General features: G+C 41.4%; 1 protein-coding gene across 1 annotated transcript; it reads right to left on the reverse strand.

Moving 5' to 3' along the window:
* Window positions 1-9,339: 9,339 nt before the first annotated feature.
* LOC145095609 (uncharacterized) lies at window positions 9,340-11,711 on the reverse strand. The gene is made up of 4 exons (XM_079033460.1): window positions 11,617-11,711; window positions 10,079-10,200; window positions 9,849-9,997; window positions 9,340-9,735 (listed from the first exon to the last, which is right to left on the reverse strand). Exons 1-4 carry the CDS (start codon window positions 11,709-11,711, stop codon window positions 9,340-9,342), a joined length of 762 nt encoding a protein of 253 aa, XP_078889586.1.
* Window positions 11,712-19,204: the final 7,493 nt, after the last annotated feature.

Below are 19,204 nucleotides of genomic sequence, written 5' to 3' on the forward strand. Positions count from 1 at the left end.
GTCCTTGAAGTTTGCTAAGGGTAACTTCCTCCTTGTTCATATGATATGTCATACGAAAATGGTCATAACAAGAAGGTAAGGAGTGCAAAATGATGTCAATTGCCAACTCCTCAGGGAAGTTCACATTCAGCTTCAGCAAACGGTCCACATACCTTTGCATCTTTTGCATATGGGCCGTGACGGATTCACTGTCCTTCATGCGGGTTGTTATTATGGAGGAGATTATTTCATACCGCTCCTGACGAGCACTCTGGTGGTACCTTTCCATCAGGTCTTGGTGCATCTCAAAAGGGTAGAAATCTTCATATGACTTTTGGAGTTCGGCTGTCATCGTGACCAACATGATGCATGCCACCTTAGTAGCATCTCTCTCATGTGTCCTGAATTCAGCGATCTCCTCAGGAGTAGCAGTAGACTCATCAAGCTCTTTTAACTCCATATTGAGGACATATTCCTTTTCCTCATAACGAGTAACCATCCTGATGTTCCTGATCCAGTCCATGAAGTTGGAACCATCAAAGATGACTCTCCCATAAAGATTCATGAGAGAGAAAGAACCAGTTGGGTTAGAGCCCGAAGCATTAGTGTTGGAAGAAATCTGAAAGAAGAAAGCAAGTTTAGATTAGATATATAGAATCCTTAATAAGACACCCAAATGTAATAGTAAGGCTAGGATCCAATCACAATATACTATACTTAGAAGAGGGATGCCGTAATCTAAGTAATAATATATTTGAAAGGTAGGTGAATGACGATGCACCAATTTCCACCATGAAAAACAAAATTAATTATTAGGTTTTAATTGGATTTGAAATTCCTAGATTCTTTTGAGATTCATTGAACTTTTCAATGGCATGTTTCAATCTCGATTGTGCCCTTCAAGTTTTGTGACTGGGATGCCGAGGATCACAAAACAAGGTGTGAATAACCATGCTAATTCACTTGGTACCCTTAATATTATCACCTAACCAATGTGCCGGTTAACCACACACGCTCCATTGATCTATGACAAACATTAAGTCACCCTTCGTGATCCTTACTAGTCCAAGTTAATGTGTCGGTTAACCACACACGCTCCACCAACGACTTGGTAAGGTACAAAGTGTGAATTCCATGGACTAGCACCATGTTCACATTTTCCTAAAGTAACTAAGATTGGGAATTAAAAAAAGAGTTTAGTTACTTTATAATAATCATTATACTTTTAATGAGAATTTAAAGTCATTATCCTACCCGTTCGGCTAACGACCCTCCACCGATCAAGGAAGCGGTGGGTGAGAATGGACACCCATTAAGCTGCCATTTTATAGGCAACAACCTTATACCCCCCTTATAGACCGGCTTCGTGAATGAGGCCTACTAACGGTAGAACAACTTATTCTTATACATATATATAATAATTAACCATTAATGTTATAAATAGTATAAGGGTTGAATTTTAACTATTAAAACTCTAAGGGTTGGAATTAAAGTTTATTAAAGTGTGTGAAACTTTACAAATTCCAAAACTTGAGGGCAAGTTTTGTAACTATCCAGAATTTTTCATTTCATAACTTATGAATTAAAGGTTCATAAAATGAAAACTCTTCATTTTCATGTAACTTATGTGTTTTAAATGTGTGTTAAAGAAAAGTGCCCTTTGGATATCCATAACTTGAGGACAAATTATGGACTCCATTAAAACACATAAATGATCAAGAATTAATTCTAAACAATTCAGCAAATAATTCCTATCATCTTCTAAATTCATAAGAACATGAACATGATTATCAAAGTTTCAAGAATTATATGAACACATACAAAGCATGAAATTTTGATATATGCCATTGTAAATGGATTAGAACAACCATTACACCAACTAAAACAAGTTTTAAAACACAAAAACAGTTTAGGGTAATGTTTCTACTACATTTCCAGCAGCAAAAGTCGAAATTCTGCATTCTGATCCTTCTACTCGCCGAGTGCATGAACCTACTCGGCGAGTAGGATGAATTTTGCCTTGAACTCGGCGAGTCCCCCCATGGACTCGGCGAGTCCATCAGCCAGACAGCAACAATTTCAACTTTTTTCACTATTTTGCATCAAGTATCAAACAAGCAAGCCTAGGCTCTGATACCACTGTTGGGTTTTGAGCAATCTAACACTTCCTAAGTGTGCATGCAACCCTAATAAACCTTGGATCTATGTTTTTCTAAATACATGCAAAATAATAATTTTCCAAGGTTCATAACCTATCTAACATGGCATGGGGTACTTTTAAACATAAAAGAATTAGATAAGATTACATACCTTTTGATGATTTTGATTCCTTGGAGTTTGAGAGCCAAGCACCAATAGTGTGAATGCCTCAAATGGAAATCACAAATCACCACAAACACTTGGAAAACTTTGAGAGAGTGTATACACACTAGCAATTTCGGCCACACACAAACACACATACACTAGTGGCTATTTCATGCAACATAAGCATGCTTATATAGTGTGCATGGTTAGGGTGAAACCCTAATAACCCATGACCTTTCCTTTTCCAAGGATCCATGGGTTAAAAGCTCCATGGATCATCCATGGACTTCCATACAAGCCTAGCCCATTAACAAATGAGTGTTAGCCCACACCATATAAAACCAATAGCCCATAATCTAATTAGTCTTCCTTTTAATCTCTAAATTAATTCATAATTAATTTAAGACTAAGACTAATTAAATAACATGACTTCATATTAATATATTATAACTTATAATATATTAATAAACATATGTGTATAACTCTCATAAAATTATCCATAAATAGTTCGGGTGAAGTGCAACCCAAATGGACCATGCCGGGTCGGGTCAAGTATATACCAAATAAGTTATGGACTTAGACACCTTATCCAACAGTATTCACCTAATGGCTAACTCTCATTACTTAGAGTCCCACAAAGCACAAAGCAAACAACATTTGGACGCAGAAAAACTACTCAAACTAATCTGTTCTTATAATGAGAAGCTGAACTAGCATATAATGTTGAGCTCATACTACCAGGCATAACCTAAACAGGCTATCCTATTACTGTTTACTCAATACTAGCATGCAATTATCATAAGCTGAAGCACATAAAGCAGACACATAAGGCATCATCCCTAGATCCTTAGTCCTATTCTAGCATGTTTTTCTACTGCAACTGATAAACATAAGATAACTTGTATGGGTACTATGGGGAATACTTACTTGAGCTCGGCCGGTTGCGCACATCACACAGTTGTTCCTTCTCAAAACTCTTTTATCCTAGATTTTAGAAAGTTATTTTCTTTGTGAAAATCTTTTAATCCCTTGGTTTGAGTCCAGGCACCCCGCGAAGGTGTGTCCGAATCCCTCAAACTAGTGCTCTGATACCAACTTGTAACGACCCAAATTCCAAGTCCAAAAATTTCATTGTTAGTTAATTAAGTTATAAAAAAAACGTTTATAAGAAAACACCAGCTAATAGAAACTTTTCATAAATCCACAACTCATGTCTGAAAACCACTCGCAAATAAAACAACATCAGAGTACAATCCCAAGAAACTCTAATGCGGAAAACTAACATGTGTGTGTACGATGTACTGCTACCGTGCCAGCTCCTTCCCCTTCACTGAAGAGGTACCTGAAACCAAAACTGTAAACTGTAAGCACGAAGCTTAGTGAGTTCCCCCATCGTACCATATATCATACAATCACGTAACATACATACTGTCGGGCAATTCTGGGGTGCCTGAACTACCCGGTACGACCATTCTGGGGTGCCGACCTACCCGTGTCAAGCCATTCTGGGGTGTTGACCTACCCGTCGGTCCTAACAACCGACCCTCGGGCACTATCCCCTCCTACCACCGCTATCTCACATAACATATCATGCCAGCATATAAACATATGATCACATACTGTCAGACATATCTGGGATGCCTGACCTACCCTACGGTCCTAACAATCGAACTCTACTACTATCACATATAACATATCATGCCGGCATATAACATATTAGGTAGTAGCAAACCTAGATGATATCACAAAGACGATCATCTGACATACAACTCCTACTGGTGGGCCGGCATTGTGGCCGTAGACCCACCGCTACTAGAAAGTAACTCACCTCGATCAAATAGCTGCTGTCAAACTGAGTGGGAAGTCTCTTCCTGCTGCCGCCCCAGAAATCCTCCGACTACAATCCCCAAGAAACACTCAGTCAGAACTCATATCTACTCTTAGGGTAAAATGGCTATTTTACCCCTAAACAGGTCCAAGTCAAAGTCAACTTCAAGTTGACCTGACTCGCCGATTTGGTCCTCCAACTCGCCGAGTCCCTCATCCTTTACTCGTCCTTAACCACATCCCGACTCGTCGAGTTTGGCTTCGCCTTGATGAGTTCCTCTCTTATATGAACATTGCATGAAACTCATCCGACTCGCCGAGTTGTACGAACCACTCGTTGAGTTCACCTTCATCCGAAGAACAAGTCTGTCCTCGACTCGCCGAGTTGTATGAACTCGTTGAGTTCATCTTCAATCTTAAGGAGATTGTCTTGGACTCACCGAGTATGTTCTAGCACTCGTTGAGTCCCATAAACTCCAGGTCAAAAACCAAGTCCAATGCGTTGGGTCACTCTTTCTGACCTACTACAGTCCCTCTAACACCCAGCTAAGTTCTTTTAGACTCTTATCAGATATAGGACTTTATGCCTTGGACTCGCCGAGTCCAAAAACGGACTCGTCGAGTCCAGTCTTGAGCAACTCCATACAGTCAATCTAAATGAGATCTAACATACCAAAACCATAGATCTGGCCTCCTAATGTCCACTATATACGTAAAGTTCCAAGCTTGATGCACATGCATGGGGTTTTTAGCTCAAAAATCCACATAAGGTGTCCTACAATGTGCATGGGGCTCTCATGGCCCTAAAGTTGTCACCTTTATGCCATGAGACCCCTCTTAAGGTCCAGATCTAAAGTCAAAACCCACTCAACACTTCCAATTCCGAAACATGACTTAGCAATCCAAAGAGATCCCAAGTTAAAGATGAATAAACACATAGATGAGTCAAGACAGGAGCATTATACCTTGAAGCTTCTGAAAATGAAGTAAAATCCATAGATCTACTGGCCCTAACTCAAGTTCCAAGCTCCTTCCTTCTTTCCAAGCTTTATAACCACAAAAGAACACCAAAAATGGCTCAACAAAGCACAATCGGCTAGGGTTTCGATGAGAAGTGTTTTGGGAGCATAGGGGACAATATTGTCGTCATATCATTGCTTAAATAGGGTGCTAACCCTCGGATTAGGGTTTTGTCTGAACAGTACCTACTTGCCGAGTCTGGGACCCGACTCGCCGAGTTCATCACTTAAGTCTCGCGTTCCGTCCTCTTCTACTCGGAGAGTTGGTCCTTCAACTCGCCGAGTCTAAGGCCAAATGTGAAAAAAATATATAAATAGCTGATGAAGGAATACATACCAAGAACCTGGTGCTACACGCTGTTTGAGTTCGGAATCACCACCTTTTCAAGTGAGTGCATGGTCCCTTTCATCTTACACATAGATATGAAGTATTTTAAATAAACTACGAGTTATGTGTGCATATTATCTCTATACTTGCTATCCATGCTGGATGAACGATTTTATACAAGTTTTATATGTTTTAAACTGTATATGTATTTATATAGTACATAATATGTTCAGTAAAAGATGGCTAGATGAAATATGAGTTGGATGATGAGTTGAGAGGTGATATAGACCATGCGGTAAGGGTGAGAGGTGGAAGATGTGAGAATCCTTGTTCCCAAATGTTGGCCCTATCATCTAGCAGAGTATAGATGACAACCACAGACTATTCTAGACAGTCCAGTGGAACACTAGCAGGCTCGCAACCTGTAGGTGTTGTGAACGATGTGTTCGCCGGTGTACTCTGAAAACCCATTGACATGTATCGTGAGTGGATTCTCAAAAACGATACTATCAATAAAACCCTGGAAGATGCGCCTAAAGGACTCTACCGGCAGAAGCAGCTAATAGAGGACCTCATAACCCCGACAGATGCGCCTAAAGGACTATACCGATACATGCGCCCCATAGATAATGTCACAATTATTGGCAGCTGCGCCTAAGTGATAATATTAGCAGTTGTGCTTGACAGATGTGTCATTAGCAATGATGGATTTCGTGCCTATTCCTTAAGATAATCCTTAGGAATGAATGAACGAGGAATAGCTGATTCTTAGGGTAGATCCTTAATAGTAAATAAGATAATGGGGATGGGTAATTGGGTTGATTGATTTTTTGATGATTAAACATAAGGATTATATTATTGTGGGTTGAATACCCTATGTACTCACCAGGTTTCCCAACCTGACCCACTCAGTTTATTTATATCACAGGTGTTGATATTAAGTCACATTACACTGAGAGATTAAGGAGATATAAATCACTAGTGATAATGAATGTAAGTTCTATTTATGCTTATGTTTCTGTATTGACGATGACATCCCAAATGTTTTAAAATGAATAAAAAAACTTTTCTTCGGAAATGCTTTGATAACGTATTTATCATGTTTTACTGGGAATAAATTCCACAACATTTTTATTAAAAGAGGCACTCTGATTTTTATAAAGCATAAACAAAAATCGGTCTTTTCTGGCCGTGAAAATGGGGATGTCACATTAGTCTTGTTGCGTATTGAAATGAGAAGGCAGAAAACCTTGACACTTTCGTTTGGGAAAAAATGAATTATAAGCCCAACGAAGTTTCCAAACCGTTCAAAAAACCTTAAATATGTTTTTTCTGTTCAAGAAAAACCAACGAGCTTAACCTTTTGTCTAAAAAAGCCCAACTAACTTACACTTCTCATATAGGGTCAATCGGCTAATGAAAGTCAACGAATGACATGTCTTATGACGTGTAATTAAATATCGGACAATGACTTGTAAGACCAATGAAGTCTCAAAACCGTTCACAAAACCTCAATCATGTTTTCTTTGTTGAAAAAAACCCAACTGACATACGTTTTTGTTCAATTCTCATTAGAGGCAACCAGATTCATTAGGTATACAACTAGTTGGCAAAAGACATGACATTATATTTAATGACATGGAATAAACAGATTAGAATTGCCCTTTATATATCGATTTAGGGCTTGGAGAGGAGAAAAACGAACGACGTCTGTGTTCGATCTCTTGTAATAGCTACTTCTTCTTTTTCCTCTCAATCGTTGATGTCCAACTCAAGATCTACAAAGAAAATATTTGATGATGCAAACTCTTTTGGATGTAGACACCTTTCTCGGATTTGGAAATCTAGACAGAGATGATGTTTAGGGTTTGTTCGAACAGATGGGTAAGTGTAACTGAAAGATTTATCATGTTCATTTTAATTAGTTTTTGTTTTTGAAAGAAACCAAACAAATAGATAGAATATGGACATGATAAAGCATTCAATTACACTTACCCATCTGTTCGAACAAGCCCTGTTTCTCTGGATGATGTAGGAAAGTATAAGGCTTGTAGTGGAGATCTGAATACCAACTTAGATCGTCAGAACACTTTCCGAACTGATATTTCTACCCTATGCCTGGGTTTTAATAAATTCAGCCTAGGATAATCCAAGTGGACACTTACGATTCTAGGCACAAAAATCGTAAGCCAATTTTCTAGAAAGATTCTGTGAGAGTTAGATGAAAACGAGAGCTAAAATTCGTAACCCTCTTCTGAGAAGGAAGGGTCATTTATATATTAAACAAGATTAGGGTTTTAGTAGGGTTGGGTCGTCATTAGTTGCTTTGAGAGCAAGTCAGGATAATCCGGACTTAAGGAGGATTTAGGGTTATCAAAACTAACGACTTTTGTTAGTTTTACCATAATCACCCTCAAGAAATTGAATTTTCCACTATGTTCCCATATGTAAAATTTGGGGCTTTGCCAAATCTAAAATGGGCGTCCACATCCATAAGGGTTTTCATCATCAAATATCTTCTTTGTAGATCTTGATTTAGACATAAATGATTGAGCGGAAGAATAACAAGTAGTTCTTACAAGAGATCGAACACAGACGCCGTTCATTTTTCTCTTCTCCAAGCCCTAAATTGATATATAAAGGGCAATTCTAATCTCTTTATTCCATGACATTAAGTATAATGACTTGTCATTTGCCAACTAGTTGTATACGTAATGAATCTGGTTGCCTCTAATGAGAATTAAACAAAAGTGTAATTTCGTTAGTTTTTTTCAACAAACAAAACATGATTGAGGTTTTATGAATGGTTTTGAAACTTCATTGGTCTTGCGAGTCATTTTCCGATATTTAATTACTCCTCATAAGCCATGTCATTAGTTGACTTTCATTAGCCGGTTGACCTTAAATGAGAAGTAAACGAAAGTGTAAGTTAGTTGGGCTTTTTTAGACAAAAGGTTAAGTTCGTTGGGTTTTGTTAAACAGACAAAACATAATTGAGTTTTTTGAACAGTTTGAAAACATCGTTGGGCTTATAAGTCATTTTCCCCTTTTGTTTTCCAGATTCTACAGCTTCCATTTCTTGGGTTACATAGCATTTGTCATGACAGGAAGTAGTCTGACATTTACTCAAAAATGCACATCTTTTGCATCAAAAGACATCAAAGGAGGTCCCACATGTTGACTTGATTTTACAAGACAATACAACTTTATTCAGCAGTACATATACTTTATCAATAAACCAAAAATGACACAACACCCTCACCTTTTGATTTTTATCCAACTTAGGGTATGTTTGGGTTATTTTTTTTATTTCAAAAGTGATTTTTAACAAAATTACTTATTAACTTATGACTTTTAGGAAAAGCTGATTTTAAAAAGTATTTGGATAAAAAAGTCGTTTCTTCAGGAGTAAAATGTCTAAAAGTATTGGGTGTGGGTAACTAGTCATAACCCCATTTTGGTGACACATCACCAATGGTGTTATAACACCAAGTGAGAAAATGGTCACCATGATATATCTTGTTATAACAACAACTTTTTTCCACTTTATAATTTATTTTTTATTTTTTTTCCAATTTTTTTTTTTAATTTAAACAAATATATTTTAAATAAAACATAATGTTTAAAAATTATAAATAACATAGAATAAAAATTATTTTTAAAAATTAAAAATAACATAAAAATTAAATTACACATAACATCATAATTCAAAAATAATAATAATAATAATAATAATAATAATAATAATAATAATAATAATAATACAACGCTATTCGTTAAAAAATAACATTTTTCTTAAAACACTAAACGCTATTCGTTATCGTTACCATGGAAGATATAATCCGCCAAATCCTTTCGAAGTTGTCTGTGTTTATTTGCGTCCTAAATGTCAACGACTCTATGCAAATACTCTTCTGTTTCTGGTTGAATTTGAATGTGTATGAGCTCTGTTGAGATATAGTGTGCAATATTTTGTCCTTTATCTTCTACTACCATGTTGTGCATTATGATACATGCATACATGATGTATCGTAGAGTTTCTAAATCCAATGATCGTGTTTCATGTTCAACTATATGCCACTTCTCCTTCAACACTCCAAAAGCACGTTCTACATCCTTACCTGCTCCTTCTTGTCTTCTCTTAAAAAAATTGTCTCTTTCTTCAATCGGATGTCGGAATGCCTTCACGAATGTGGAATCCTGAGGATATATTCTATCTGTAAGGTAATACCCATATTTGTATTCGTTTCCATTCACCGTGAAAGAAGCATCTGGGGCCTTTCCATTCAAAAGATCATCGAATATTACTGATCAAGAAAGTTGACGTCGTTGTTGGAACCCGCAACACCAAAAAATGCATGCGAAATCCATAAATTTTGAGAAGCAACAACCTCTAAAACCAACGAAGGCGATCCGTGATGATCACTTGCGTATTTCCCTTTCCATGCTACCAGACAATTTTTCCATTTCCAGTGTGTGCAATCAATGCTTCCGATCATTACGGGAAACCCATGGCGTTCTTCATGCGTCGCATACAATTCTTGCAAATCATGCAACAAAGGTTTCTACAAATACATGTCTCCAAATGTTTCAACAAAACCCCTTGACAATGTATACAAACTCTCCCTTGCGGTTCTTTCAGACATTCTCATATAGTCATCCATGGTGTCAGGTGACTCCCCCATAGCCATCAAACGAGTGGCCGCAAAACATTTATGCAACGTTGTAAGCCCTCGTCTACCTCTAGCATCATATCCCAATTGAAAAAAAATTCATACCTAAACATGAAATAACTACACTTAAAAATATAGTACATTTGTTGTAAAATTAAAGAAACATGTAGTACATTTGTATTTATATTGCATAAAAGTATAGTAAAGAAGCGATACCGGCTTTCCAAGGCGTAGGTGATCCGTAGGAACACATTCCTACTTAAACGAAGTCTTGTTTTGAAGTCCTTCGACCCGTATACACGATTATCCACAAAATAATCGTGATATAGATGTTTGTGTCCTTCCTCGCGATTTCTGTTTGACAATGCACGTCTTGTTACTAGTGGGGTTGGGTCTGGTTATAGCAGGTTGGTAGTGTAATAATGATACATCATCCTGAAGAAAATATTGTCATCTGAATCTTCGGACGAGTCGAAAGGGTTCATATTTTTTTTGAAGATAATTGAAATTATGTAGAGAGAATGAGATAAATTGTGTGGAATTTTTTATAAAATGTTAGGTATTTACAGGATAAATGATTTTTTTAATAGTTATTTTTTTTTAAACTACCCGGTGGCAACGGTTGGTCAATGGGAAAAGTTTGAAATTTGCTCATTTCTTCCGATTGTGACGAACAAGATACACTCTTAACAAGCAAAAACGAGAAGGGGGGTGTTCCCCCTGCTACCATGCCGTTATGGCGTTCCGCGTCACCATAACGAGCACGAGATGTGCCCACACCATCTCGTCTAAAAAGCTAAAAAACTAGGATTTTCCCACTTTTTGAAAACTTTACTTTTTCCTACCCAAAAAGTTGTTTTAAAAAAACGTTTTTTTAAATACACAAACACTTTTTTAGCTTATTAGATTTTTGAAATGCTAAAATGCAAATAAGCTTTTCTGAAAAGCTATCCCAAACACCCACTTACTCTCCAATCTGAAATTTATGACACCTCTTGTAAAAAGTATTATATATATATATATATATATATATATATATATATATATATATATATATATATATATATATATATTGATGACGCGCCCCTCAAAGCGGGCTAGAAGCAAGCGAACCCCCAACGAGGCGCTCACAGCTAGAAGTCCGACCAACGACTCGACCGCCTCAGCAGCCCAGGACTCCCACGAGGCGATCGCGTAGGAAGTCCGCCCTCGCCAAGTATTGTCGTTTAGCTATAGTCCAAGGATAACGGCTCCAGGAGGCAAAGAGCACAGTCAGAGCATTATTTCCTGGACCAATCATTGGGCCGTACACAAATGTGGAGCATGGCCCTCCAATAAGAGCGGCAGATCCTGCCGGAACCGCAGTCCTTGTCCCTCTTACGGACCCAGGAAGATCTTCAGTATAAAAGGCCGATCACTCTGCCTTGAGAGGTAAGCTATTCTACCCCAAACATTTACCTCCATACTCAAGATTTATCTCACTAACTTGACCGTCGGAGCGTCTTTCTGAGACCTCCTCCCAGAGAGCGGCTGATGCCTCTTCTTTCTTTGTGGCCTTTCAGGTTCCATTCCGACGACCATCTCTCTGTGGATTAGGTGGTTCGGAGCCAGGTCACATCATTTGGCGTCATCCGTTTGTGTGACAATAGATACGCCAAGCCCTTTTCTTTTGTCTTTCAACCTAGCCACGCATGATGAAGAAGACGACGGGTGAGTCATCGGAACCACCGCATAGCCCGATATACCTGATGGCGTCGTTGGAAGTAGTCAACACCCTAGCAGCGCCATCTTCCTGTGGCCCACCACCATCTCTTTAAGTAGCGCCACCCTCCGGTGGCCCACCACCATCCCTTGAGGCGGTACCATTATCCGGTGGCCCGCCAACGTCTCTTGAACCGACACCATCATCTGGTGGCCTACCACCAACTCTTGTGACAACACCGACATCCGGGGTTTTGCCACCATATCCCATGACGACACTGCCACCAGATGACCCCTCGCCCTCCGTTACAACAGTCATGTAATCGGTTTTAACTTAGAGTCAAACATCGCCACCCACTCCGACTCACACAACACCCCCACCATTCCCAAATAGCAGTGTATCTAACATTTTACCCACTTCGCTACCATTCTTCCCCAACACCATCAATCCTATCAATCTTCAAACAACACCCATGACGCCTTTCGTGAATAGCTCACATACAAACAACACTTTAATCGGCCAAAACATTGCACCACAACCGCAGAGCCACCCGTCATTGATGACAGGCACCGTGTCAACATCACCACTCGCACTTTACCAACAAATACTGATGACCCAACAACAAATACCCATGACCCAATAGCAGATACCCATAACCCAACAGCAAATACCCATAGCCCAACAACAAATAGCCATGCCTCACACCTTCCCTACTCCATTTCAGCCGTCAAACTTCTACGGCTTGGTAACGCCAGACCTTATAGTCTATAACAACATGTTAGTACAGCCCTTCCCGGCGATGCAACAACTAGGGTATCACTTCAATCGGCGAACCCCAACCCAAGATTGCTTGTCACGAAGAGTTACATCGTTATTCGTCAAAGAGCTCCTGGAATATGAAATCCCTAACACCGACAAACTATCCCACCTTAAAATGTATGATGGCACTTCCGACCTAGATAGCCACATCGATACATAAGAATGGACCATGACATCCCTCAAGCTAGATGAACGATTCTGGTGCACATACTTTCCCACTACCTTAGATGGCAATGCATGGACATGGTTCAAGACACTGCGCCCAGGCAGCATCAGCAACTTCAGTCAGTTGAAGTACCTTTTCCTAACTAACTTCATGCAACTCCGGAAATACAAGGGCAATTGCCACTCGATCATTGGGTGAAAACAACGGGAGGGGGAGACAGTCAAGGACTATTTTTCCAGATTCACTAAAGCAACGCTAGATGTCCCAAGGCATGATGAAGGTCTAATTATGGGGGCATTCACCTGGTGACTGTTGCCGGGATCACTATCCCAGAAACTCATGGGCAAGCAAACCTTAGACAAGGGCAGAACTAAAAGAGCGAGTGGAACGATTCCTATAAAAAGAGGAAGGCGAAGCGTCGAAGCAGGCATACCTCAATGCCACGACAGCCTCCGCCGAAAGACGAGGCCACCACCCTACCCCCACCCTAATCCTCGGGGGGGGGGGGGGCAGATTCATGGGGCGAGATAAATGATTGCCAGAACGATTTAGACTTTCCATTAAATTCGAAAGGCAGGGAAGACGAGCAGAAATCTATATGGTCGTCGAGAAACCAGCAACAAAAGGCACTAAAACGCAATATTCTGAGTATCACAAAAGCAGGACGCATGACACAATGAATTGTGCAGTCCTGAAAAGGGAAATTGAAGAAAAAAAATTAAAAGGCAACGTGATAGAAATCGCAAAGAGCCTACAGGCTAAGTTTAATGCAAAAAACTCCAAAGATGTCACTGGAAAGACTGATCGTAGCTTGGAAATCTTGACAATACACCACAAAAGGGGGAGAGCGGAACGCACGAAGGGCACACGAAGCATCACGGAGGCAATGCAGGGGCTGACATTCTCCATACATGACCCAAGCCCGGTTGGATGGAGTGGAGACAACCCCCTCATCATCTAAGCATCCATTCAGGATGTTGTTGTCCACCGAGTATACATCGACACTGGAAGTTCCGCGGACATCATTTACGAACACTGTTTCCGGTGGCTACCAAACGCCTGGAAGGAAGGACTAAGGCCAGCGACAGGCCAACTCACAGGATTCACTGGGCATAGTTTGTGGCCCTTAGGTACGATCGACTTGCCATTTACACTAATCAACCAAGACAAAACCAAGCGACGGACTGCTCTGGTAGACTTCGTAGTTATACGACACCCGTCAGAGCATAACATCATATTGGGACAGACGGCCATACTGAAGTTCAGAGCAGTCCCATCAATAATCCACGAGATAATCAAATTCAGCATAACCTAGGGACCGGGAACGATTTTAGCCACACCCCTAAGGGAGGTCAAGTGTTACGAGATCATGCAATCAAAAGACATATCAACCGAAGCCAAGAGACCAAGACCGGACTTGTCGGATAGGGGGGGAAGTAATCAACAGGGAATACCCAGACCAGCGGGTGATTGTGGGAATAGCCCTCCCCGTAAAAACAAGAGGAGTGCTGGTCCGGCTCCTATAGAAATATAAGCACATATTCGCTTGGACAACCACAGACATGGTAGGGGTCGAATGAGGAATCATAGAACACAAGCTGATGATAAAACCATGAACCAAAGAGATAAAGCAGAACAAGTGGGTCCAAGGAGGGGACCGAAACAAGGCAATCAATGCAGTGGTAGCCAAACTAACCAGCAACGGAATCCTTAGAGAAGCGATCTTCCCTACATGGATCGCCAATTCGTCAATGGTAAAAAAGCACGACGGTAGTTAGCGTATGTGCATTGATTACTCAGATCTCAACAAGGCATGCCCCAAAGACTGCTACCCATTACCAGAAATAGACCACTAGGTAGAGTCTCTGCAAGGGTTCAAGTGGAAATGCTTCTTAGACACGTACAAGGGGTATCAACAAATCTTGATGAGCAAAAACGACGGAGAGAAAACAACCTTCTACATAGATCATGGTACTTTCTGCTATACAATAATGTCATTTGGGCTAAAGAACGCTGGAGCGACTTACCAGCAACTCGTCGACTCTTTGTTCGCCAACCAAATCGGTCAGAACATCGAAGTCTACGTCGACGACATGGTCATCAAAAGCCCAGACGAGCAAAAGCTGCTACGAGATGTAAAAGAGACACTACAAACCTTAGAAAGAGATAAGATGAAGTTAAATCCCGCTAAATGCACTTTCGGGGTAGAAGAAAGACAATTCCTGGGGTATTACGTGACAAAGGAAGGAATTCAGCCAAGCCCAGCCAAGATAAGTGAGCTCGACGAAACGGATTCGCCTAGCATCCTAAGGGACATGCAAGGGTTGAATGGAAAGCTAAAAACACTCAACCGGTTCATTTCCAAGTCAGTTGAAAAAGCCATGTCGTTGTTCCATATGCTCAAAGGGTGCATAGAAAAGAATAACTTCCAATGGACGGCAGAAGCCGAATCAGTGCTACAAAAGATAAAAAAAAGGCGCTCCATGCACTCCCCACTCTGGCTAGCCCAATACCCGGAGAAATACTCCAAGTTTATATGTATGCATCAAGGGACGCCATTTCATCAGTGCTGGTAGTTGAGAGGTAGGGGCGGCAGATCCCGATCTACTTTGTGAGCCGGGCCCTGCAGGGACCCGAAAGCATTTACCCAATCATCGAGAAACTAGTGCTCACCTTAATCTACGCAGCGCGAAGGCTCCGTTGATATTTCCAGGCCCACCAAATAGAAGTGTTGACTAGCTGCCCGATAAAACAAGTGCTCCTGAAGCCGGAAACATCAGGACGACTCGCAAAATGGGCCATAGAATTGGGTGAGCACGACATCAGCTATCATCCCAGAGTAAGCATCAAGGGACAGGCATTAGAGGATTTCTTACTTGAAATCCCAGGAGAAATCCAACAAGAAGCAGCCGGCAGGGCCTCGTAAGGGGGGTCACAGGGGAAGACTGGCCAACAGTGGACTCTTTACATGGATGGGGATTCTAGCAAAGAAGGGTCAGGTGCAGGGCTAATCCTAACTAGCCCCATGGGCGAAGAAGTTACATGCGCTTTACGTTTCGACTTCCTCACCTCCAATAATGAAGCCGAGTACGAAGCTTTGTTGGGTGGTCTCAGATTGGCAGTAAAAATGGGGGCGGAAAGGGTTATGGCCTTAACGGATTCACGACTAGCAGCCAACCAAGTCTCAAGGGAATTCCAAGCAAAGGATAAATGAATGGAGAAGTATGTCAAGGCGGTACAACGAATCACAAGTTCGCTAAAGAATTTCACAATAAAGTAGATTTCGAGGGGAAACAACAGGTGAGTAGATGCCCTTAGCAAGCTAGCGTCAACATGCTTTAGGCACCTTTCAAAGGAAGTATTGGTGGAGGTACTCAAAGAAAGGAGTATCGACGAGCGTCATGTTGATTCCCTATCAACAACGCATCCCAACTGGATGACGTCCATCATGGACTACCTGCAGCATGGTGTACTTCTCAACAACTACAGGGAGGCGCGGAAAACAAGGATATGAGCCCCCTAATATGCAATCATAGGGGGAACCATGTATATAAAAGGCCATACGGCTCCATGGCTCAAGTGCATAGATGGTGAGTCGGGGAAGAAGGCTCTAAAGAAAGCCCACGCAGGGTCAGCTAGAGCCCATGAGGGAGTGCGGGTGTTCACAGGAAAAGTACTACGCATGGGGCTCTACTGGCCAGAGATACATCAAGACACTGTCGAACTAACCCGAGCTGGCGTAGAATGTCAAACTTTCTCGCCAGCATAAGGGGTACCACCATCCAAGTTGACGAGTATAGTTAGTCTGTGGCCTTTCTATCAGTGGGGGATCGATATCGTCATCCCTTTTCCAGAAGCACCAGGGAAAGTGAAGTTCTTAGTCGTAGCGGTCGACTAATTCACAAAGTGGATAGAGGCCGAACCGCTTGAATGTATCACTGGAAAACAGATAATCAAATTCGTTTGGAAGAATATCATAATGAGATTTGGGATACTCAAAATCTTAATCAGTGACAATGGTTTGTAGTTCGCCGAGAATCCTTTCAGGGATTGGTGTAGCGAAAGAAGAATAGAGCAGAGATTCACATCCGTGGCGCACCCCCAACCCAACAGGAAAACAGAGGTGTCTAATAGGACGTTGGTACAAGGGATCAAGAAGCCGTTCGACAAAGAAAAAGGTAACTGGGTAGACGAGCTACCGGAAGTCCTTTGGTCATATCGAACCATGCCACGGACTAGCACAAAGGAAACACCGTTTAACTTGGCTTATGGGGCTGAAGGATGCTACCAACAGAAATTATGATAGGGTCAATACGAACAGAGTATTTCCAGGAGCTAGAAAACAGTGAAATTCTAAAGGAAAACCTGGACCTCCTGGAAGAACGGCGAGACCGCTCGAGCATGCGCCAGGCCGCTTACAAAAAGGTAGTGGAAAGATACTACAATCAGCTAGTCAAGGACAAGGCTTTCGGGGTTGGGGACTATGTCCTGCAGAAGAATGAAGTTAGCCATGCACAACACCGCAGAAAGTTGAGCCAGACGTGGGAGGGACCATACAAAGTAACAGAGGCACATTGCAATGGGTCATACTCCCTGAAAACCCCGGAAAGAAGACAAATACCAAGGACATGGAACGCAAGGAACCTGAGAAGGTTCCACTTTTGAGAAATGGCAAAACCCTATACAGAAGGGAGGGCGATGGCATGAGACTCTCGAGTAGAGTCGTAAACCACTATACAGTAAGAAGAGCAAGGAAGACATCCTGTGGCCGGATTGATCACCCGGACCAGCAGACGGACACTTAGGCTAGTCTGATAGGGAATTGAAGTGCAAAATTACTATGTATCAGAATTACATGAATAAAATAATTTGCATTATCTTTAGCATGAAATGCAGCGAGCATACCCAACATATCTCTAAGATAGAAAACGCAACACAGAGGATACTTTGCGAATCCACATGCACACGACAAAATGGTAGCATACATAATACATATACAAAAAAAAACAAACAACCTACACAGAAGGTTAAACATAACCAGAGCAAGAAAACATGTTCTAGCAAACAAGAAACAAAACCATTGTCCATTCATACATAAGGGCCTTAGGGGCCATAAAAACGAAATTACCAATGCGATACAATAAAGGTCTTAGAGGCCACAAAACTTTCGAAACATAACAAGACATGACAAAGCTTCAAAAAAGATTTTTTACACCCTAACAGGGCAGCTCCAGACAACTTCACACACTATCGCCAACACCAACATCATCAACCTTAACTCTGTTACCTACTCCACCAGCATCACCAATCTCAACTCTGTCACCCGCTCCACCAACCCCAACACCCAAATCCTCCACAGCGTCTTCACCTTCATCAGAAGCACATAGCGCCCGCAAAATCCATGGTTGCGAAAGCCAAGAGAGCATCATCCAAAGCCAAAGAATGACTAGACCGCAAGTCGCTGGCAGAAGGGTTATAATTCCCAGTGTCGACCTGTGCTTTCAAGTTAACCCAACCAGATTCTTCGCCAACAATAAAAGCAGCATGACGAATACAGCTAATACCACCTGTGAATTCAGGATGCTCAAGAAGTTTATCCATCACACGCACAAAGCCAACTTGAAGTATCCAATTACGGTCATCCCTTAATACCTCCAACTCTCGCTCGCGGTCAACAAGATCCCACTCCTGACTTTCATTTTGTATCATCAACCCTTCATTCGCCTGGGTTAGAGATTCCACTTGGCCTTCCAAAGCACTATGAACATCTTCTAAAACCAACTTCTCCGACACCAAAGATTTTTTCTCACCTTCCAATCGTTGAACATTAGCACCAAGGCTCGCCGCCTCGCCCTGTAAACCAGCCTCGCTCGCCGAAAGAATAGAGTGTGCGTGCTCAAGCTCGTCAAACCGCTGCACATGGCGGGATCCAACGGCCGAGTGTGTCATTACCTATGTAGCGGCATAAGCAAGGTTGTGAGCCAAAACTACATTAATCATCGAATCCATATCATCGACGGTAGCAGGAGGAAGAGCATGGCGAGTAAAGTCTAACGCAACAGAACGCACAGACAAACGGAAGTCAGATCGCAAACTCCATCCCAAAACAAACAGAGGTGCACTGTGAAGTACTCCTATAGTAGCAGACTCCTAAAACAGCCGCTCTGGACTACCCTTCGAAGACGGACGGCTGAAACCAGGACTCAGAGAGATTGGTACAGGAACAATGGGCTGATGAGACACCCCTCCGATAGGCCGCACACGTGTGTGTGGCTGTACACTTGTGTGCTACTGGGGTGATATAAATAGTAGGTGCCTGTGTCAGTGTCTGCGTGACGTGTGTGTGTGTTTTCCAAGGTGTATTTGACGTTTATGTGATATAAATGT

The sequence above is a fragment of the Lactuca serriola genome, chromosome 3 (assembly GCF_051521515.1).
Source record: "Lactuca serriola cultivar US96UC23 chromosome 3, Lser_US96UC23_V15, whole genome shotgun sequence".
Classification (NCBI taxonomy): Eukaryota; Viridiplantae; Streptophyta; class Magnoliopsida; order Asterales; family Asteraceae; genus Lactuca; species Lactuca serriola.

Excerpts from the sequence above, each read along its gene's own strand:
- LOC145095609 (XM_079033460.1), bottom strand. The coding sequence starts at position 11,711 with ATGGTCGTCGGAATGGAACCTGAAAGGCCACAAAGAAAGAAGAGGCAT. Across the intron at positions 10,201-11,616 it reads AAAGACGCTCCGACGGTCAA|AGGTAGACGAGGGCTTACAA; the intron begins GTTAGTGAGATA and ends ATATGATGCTAG. Across the intron at positions 9,736-9,848 it reads CGCCTTCGTTGGTTTTAGAG|GCCCCAGATGCTTCTTTCAC; the intron begins GTTGTTGCTTCT and ends TTGAATGGAAAG.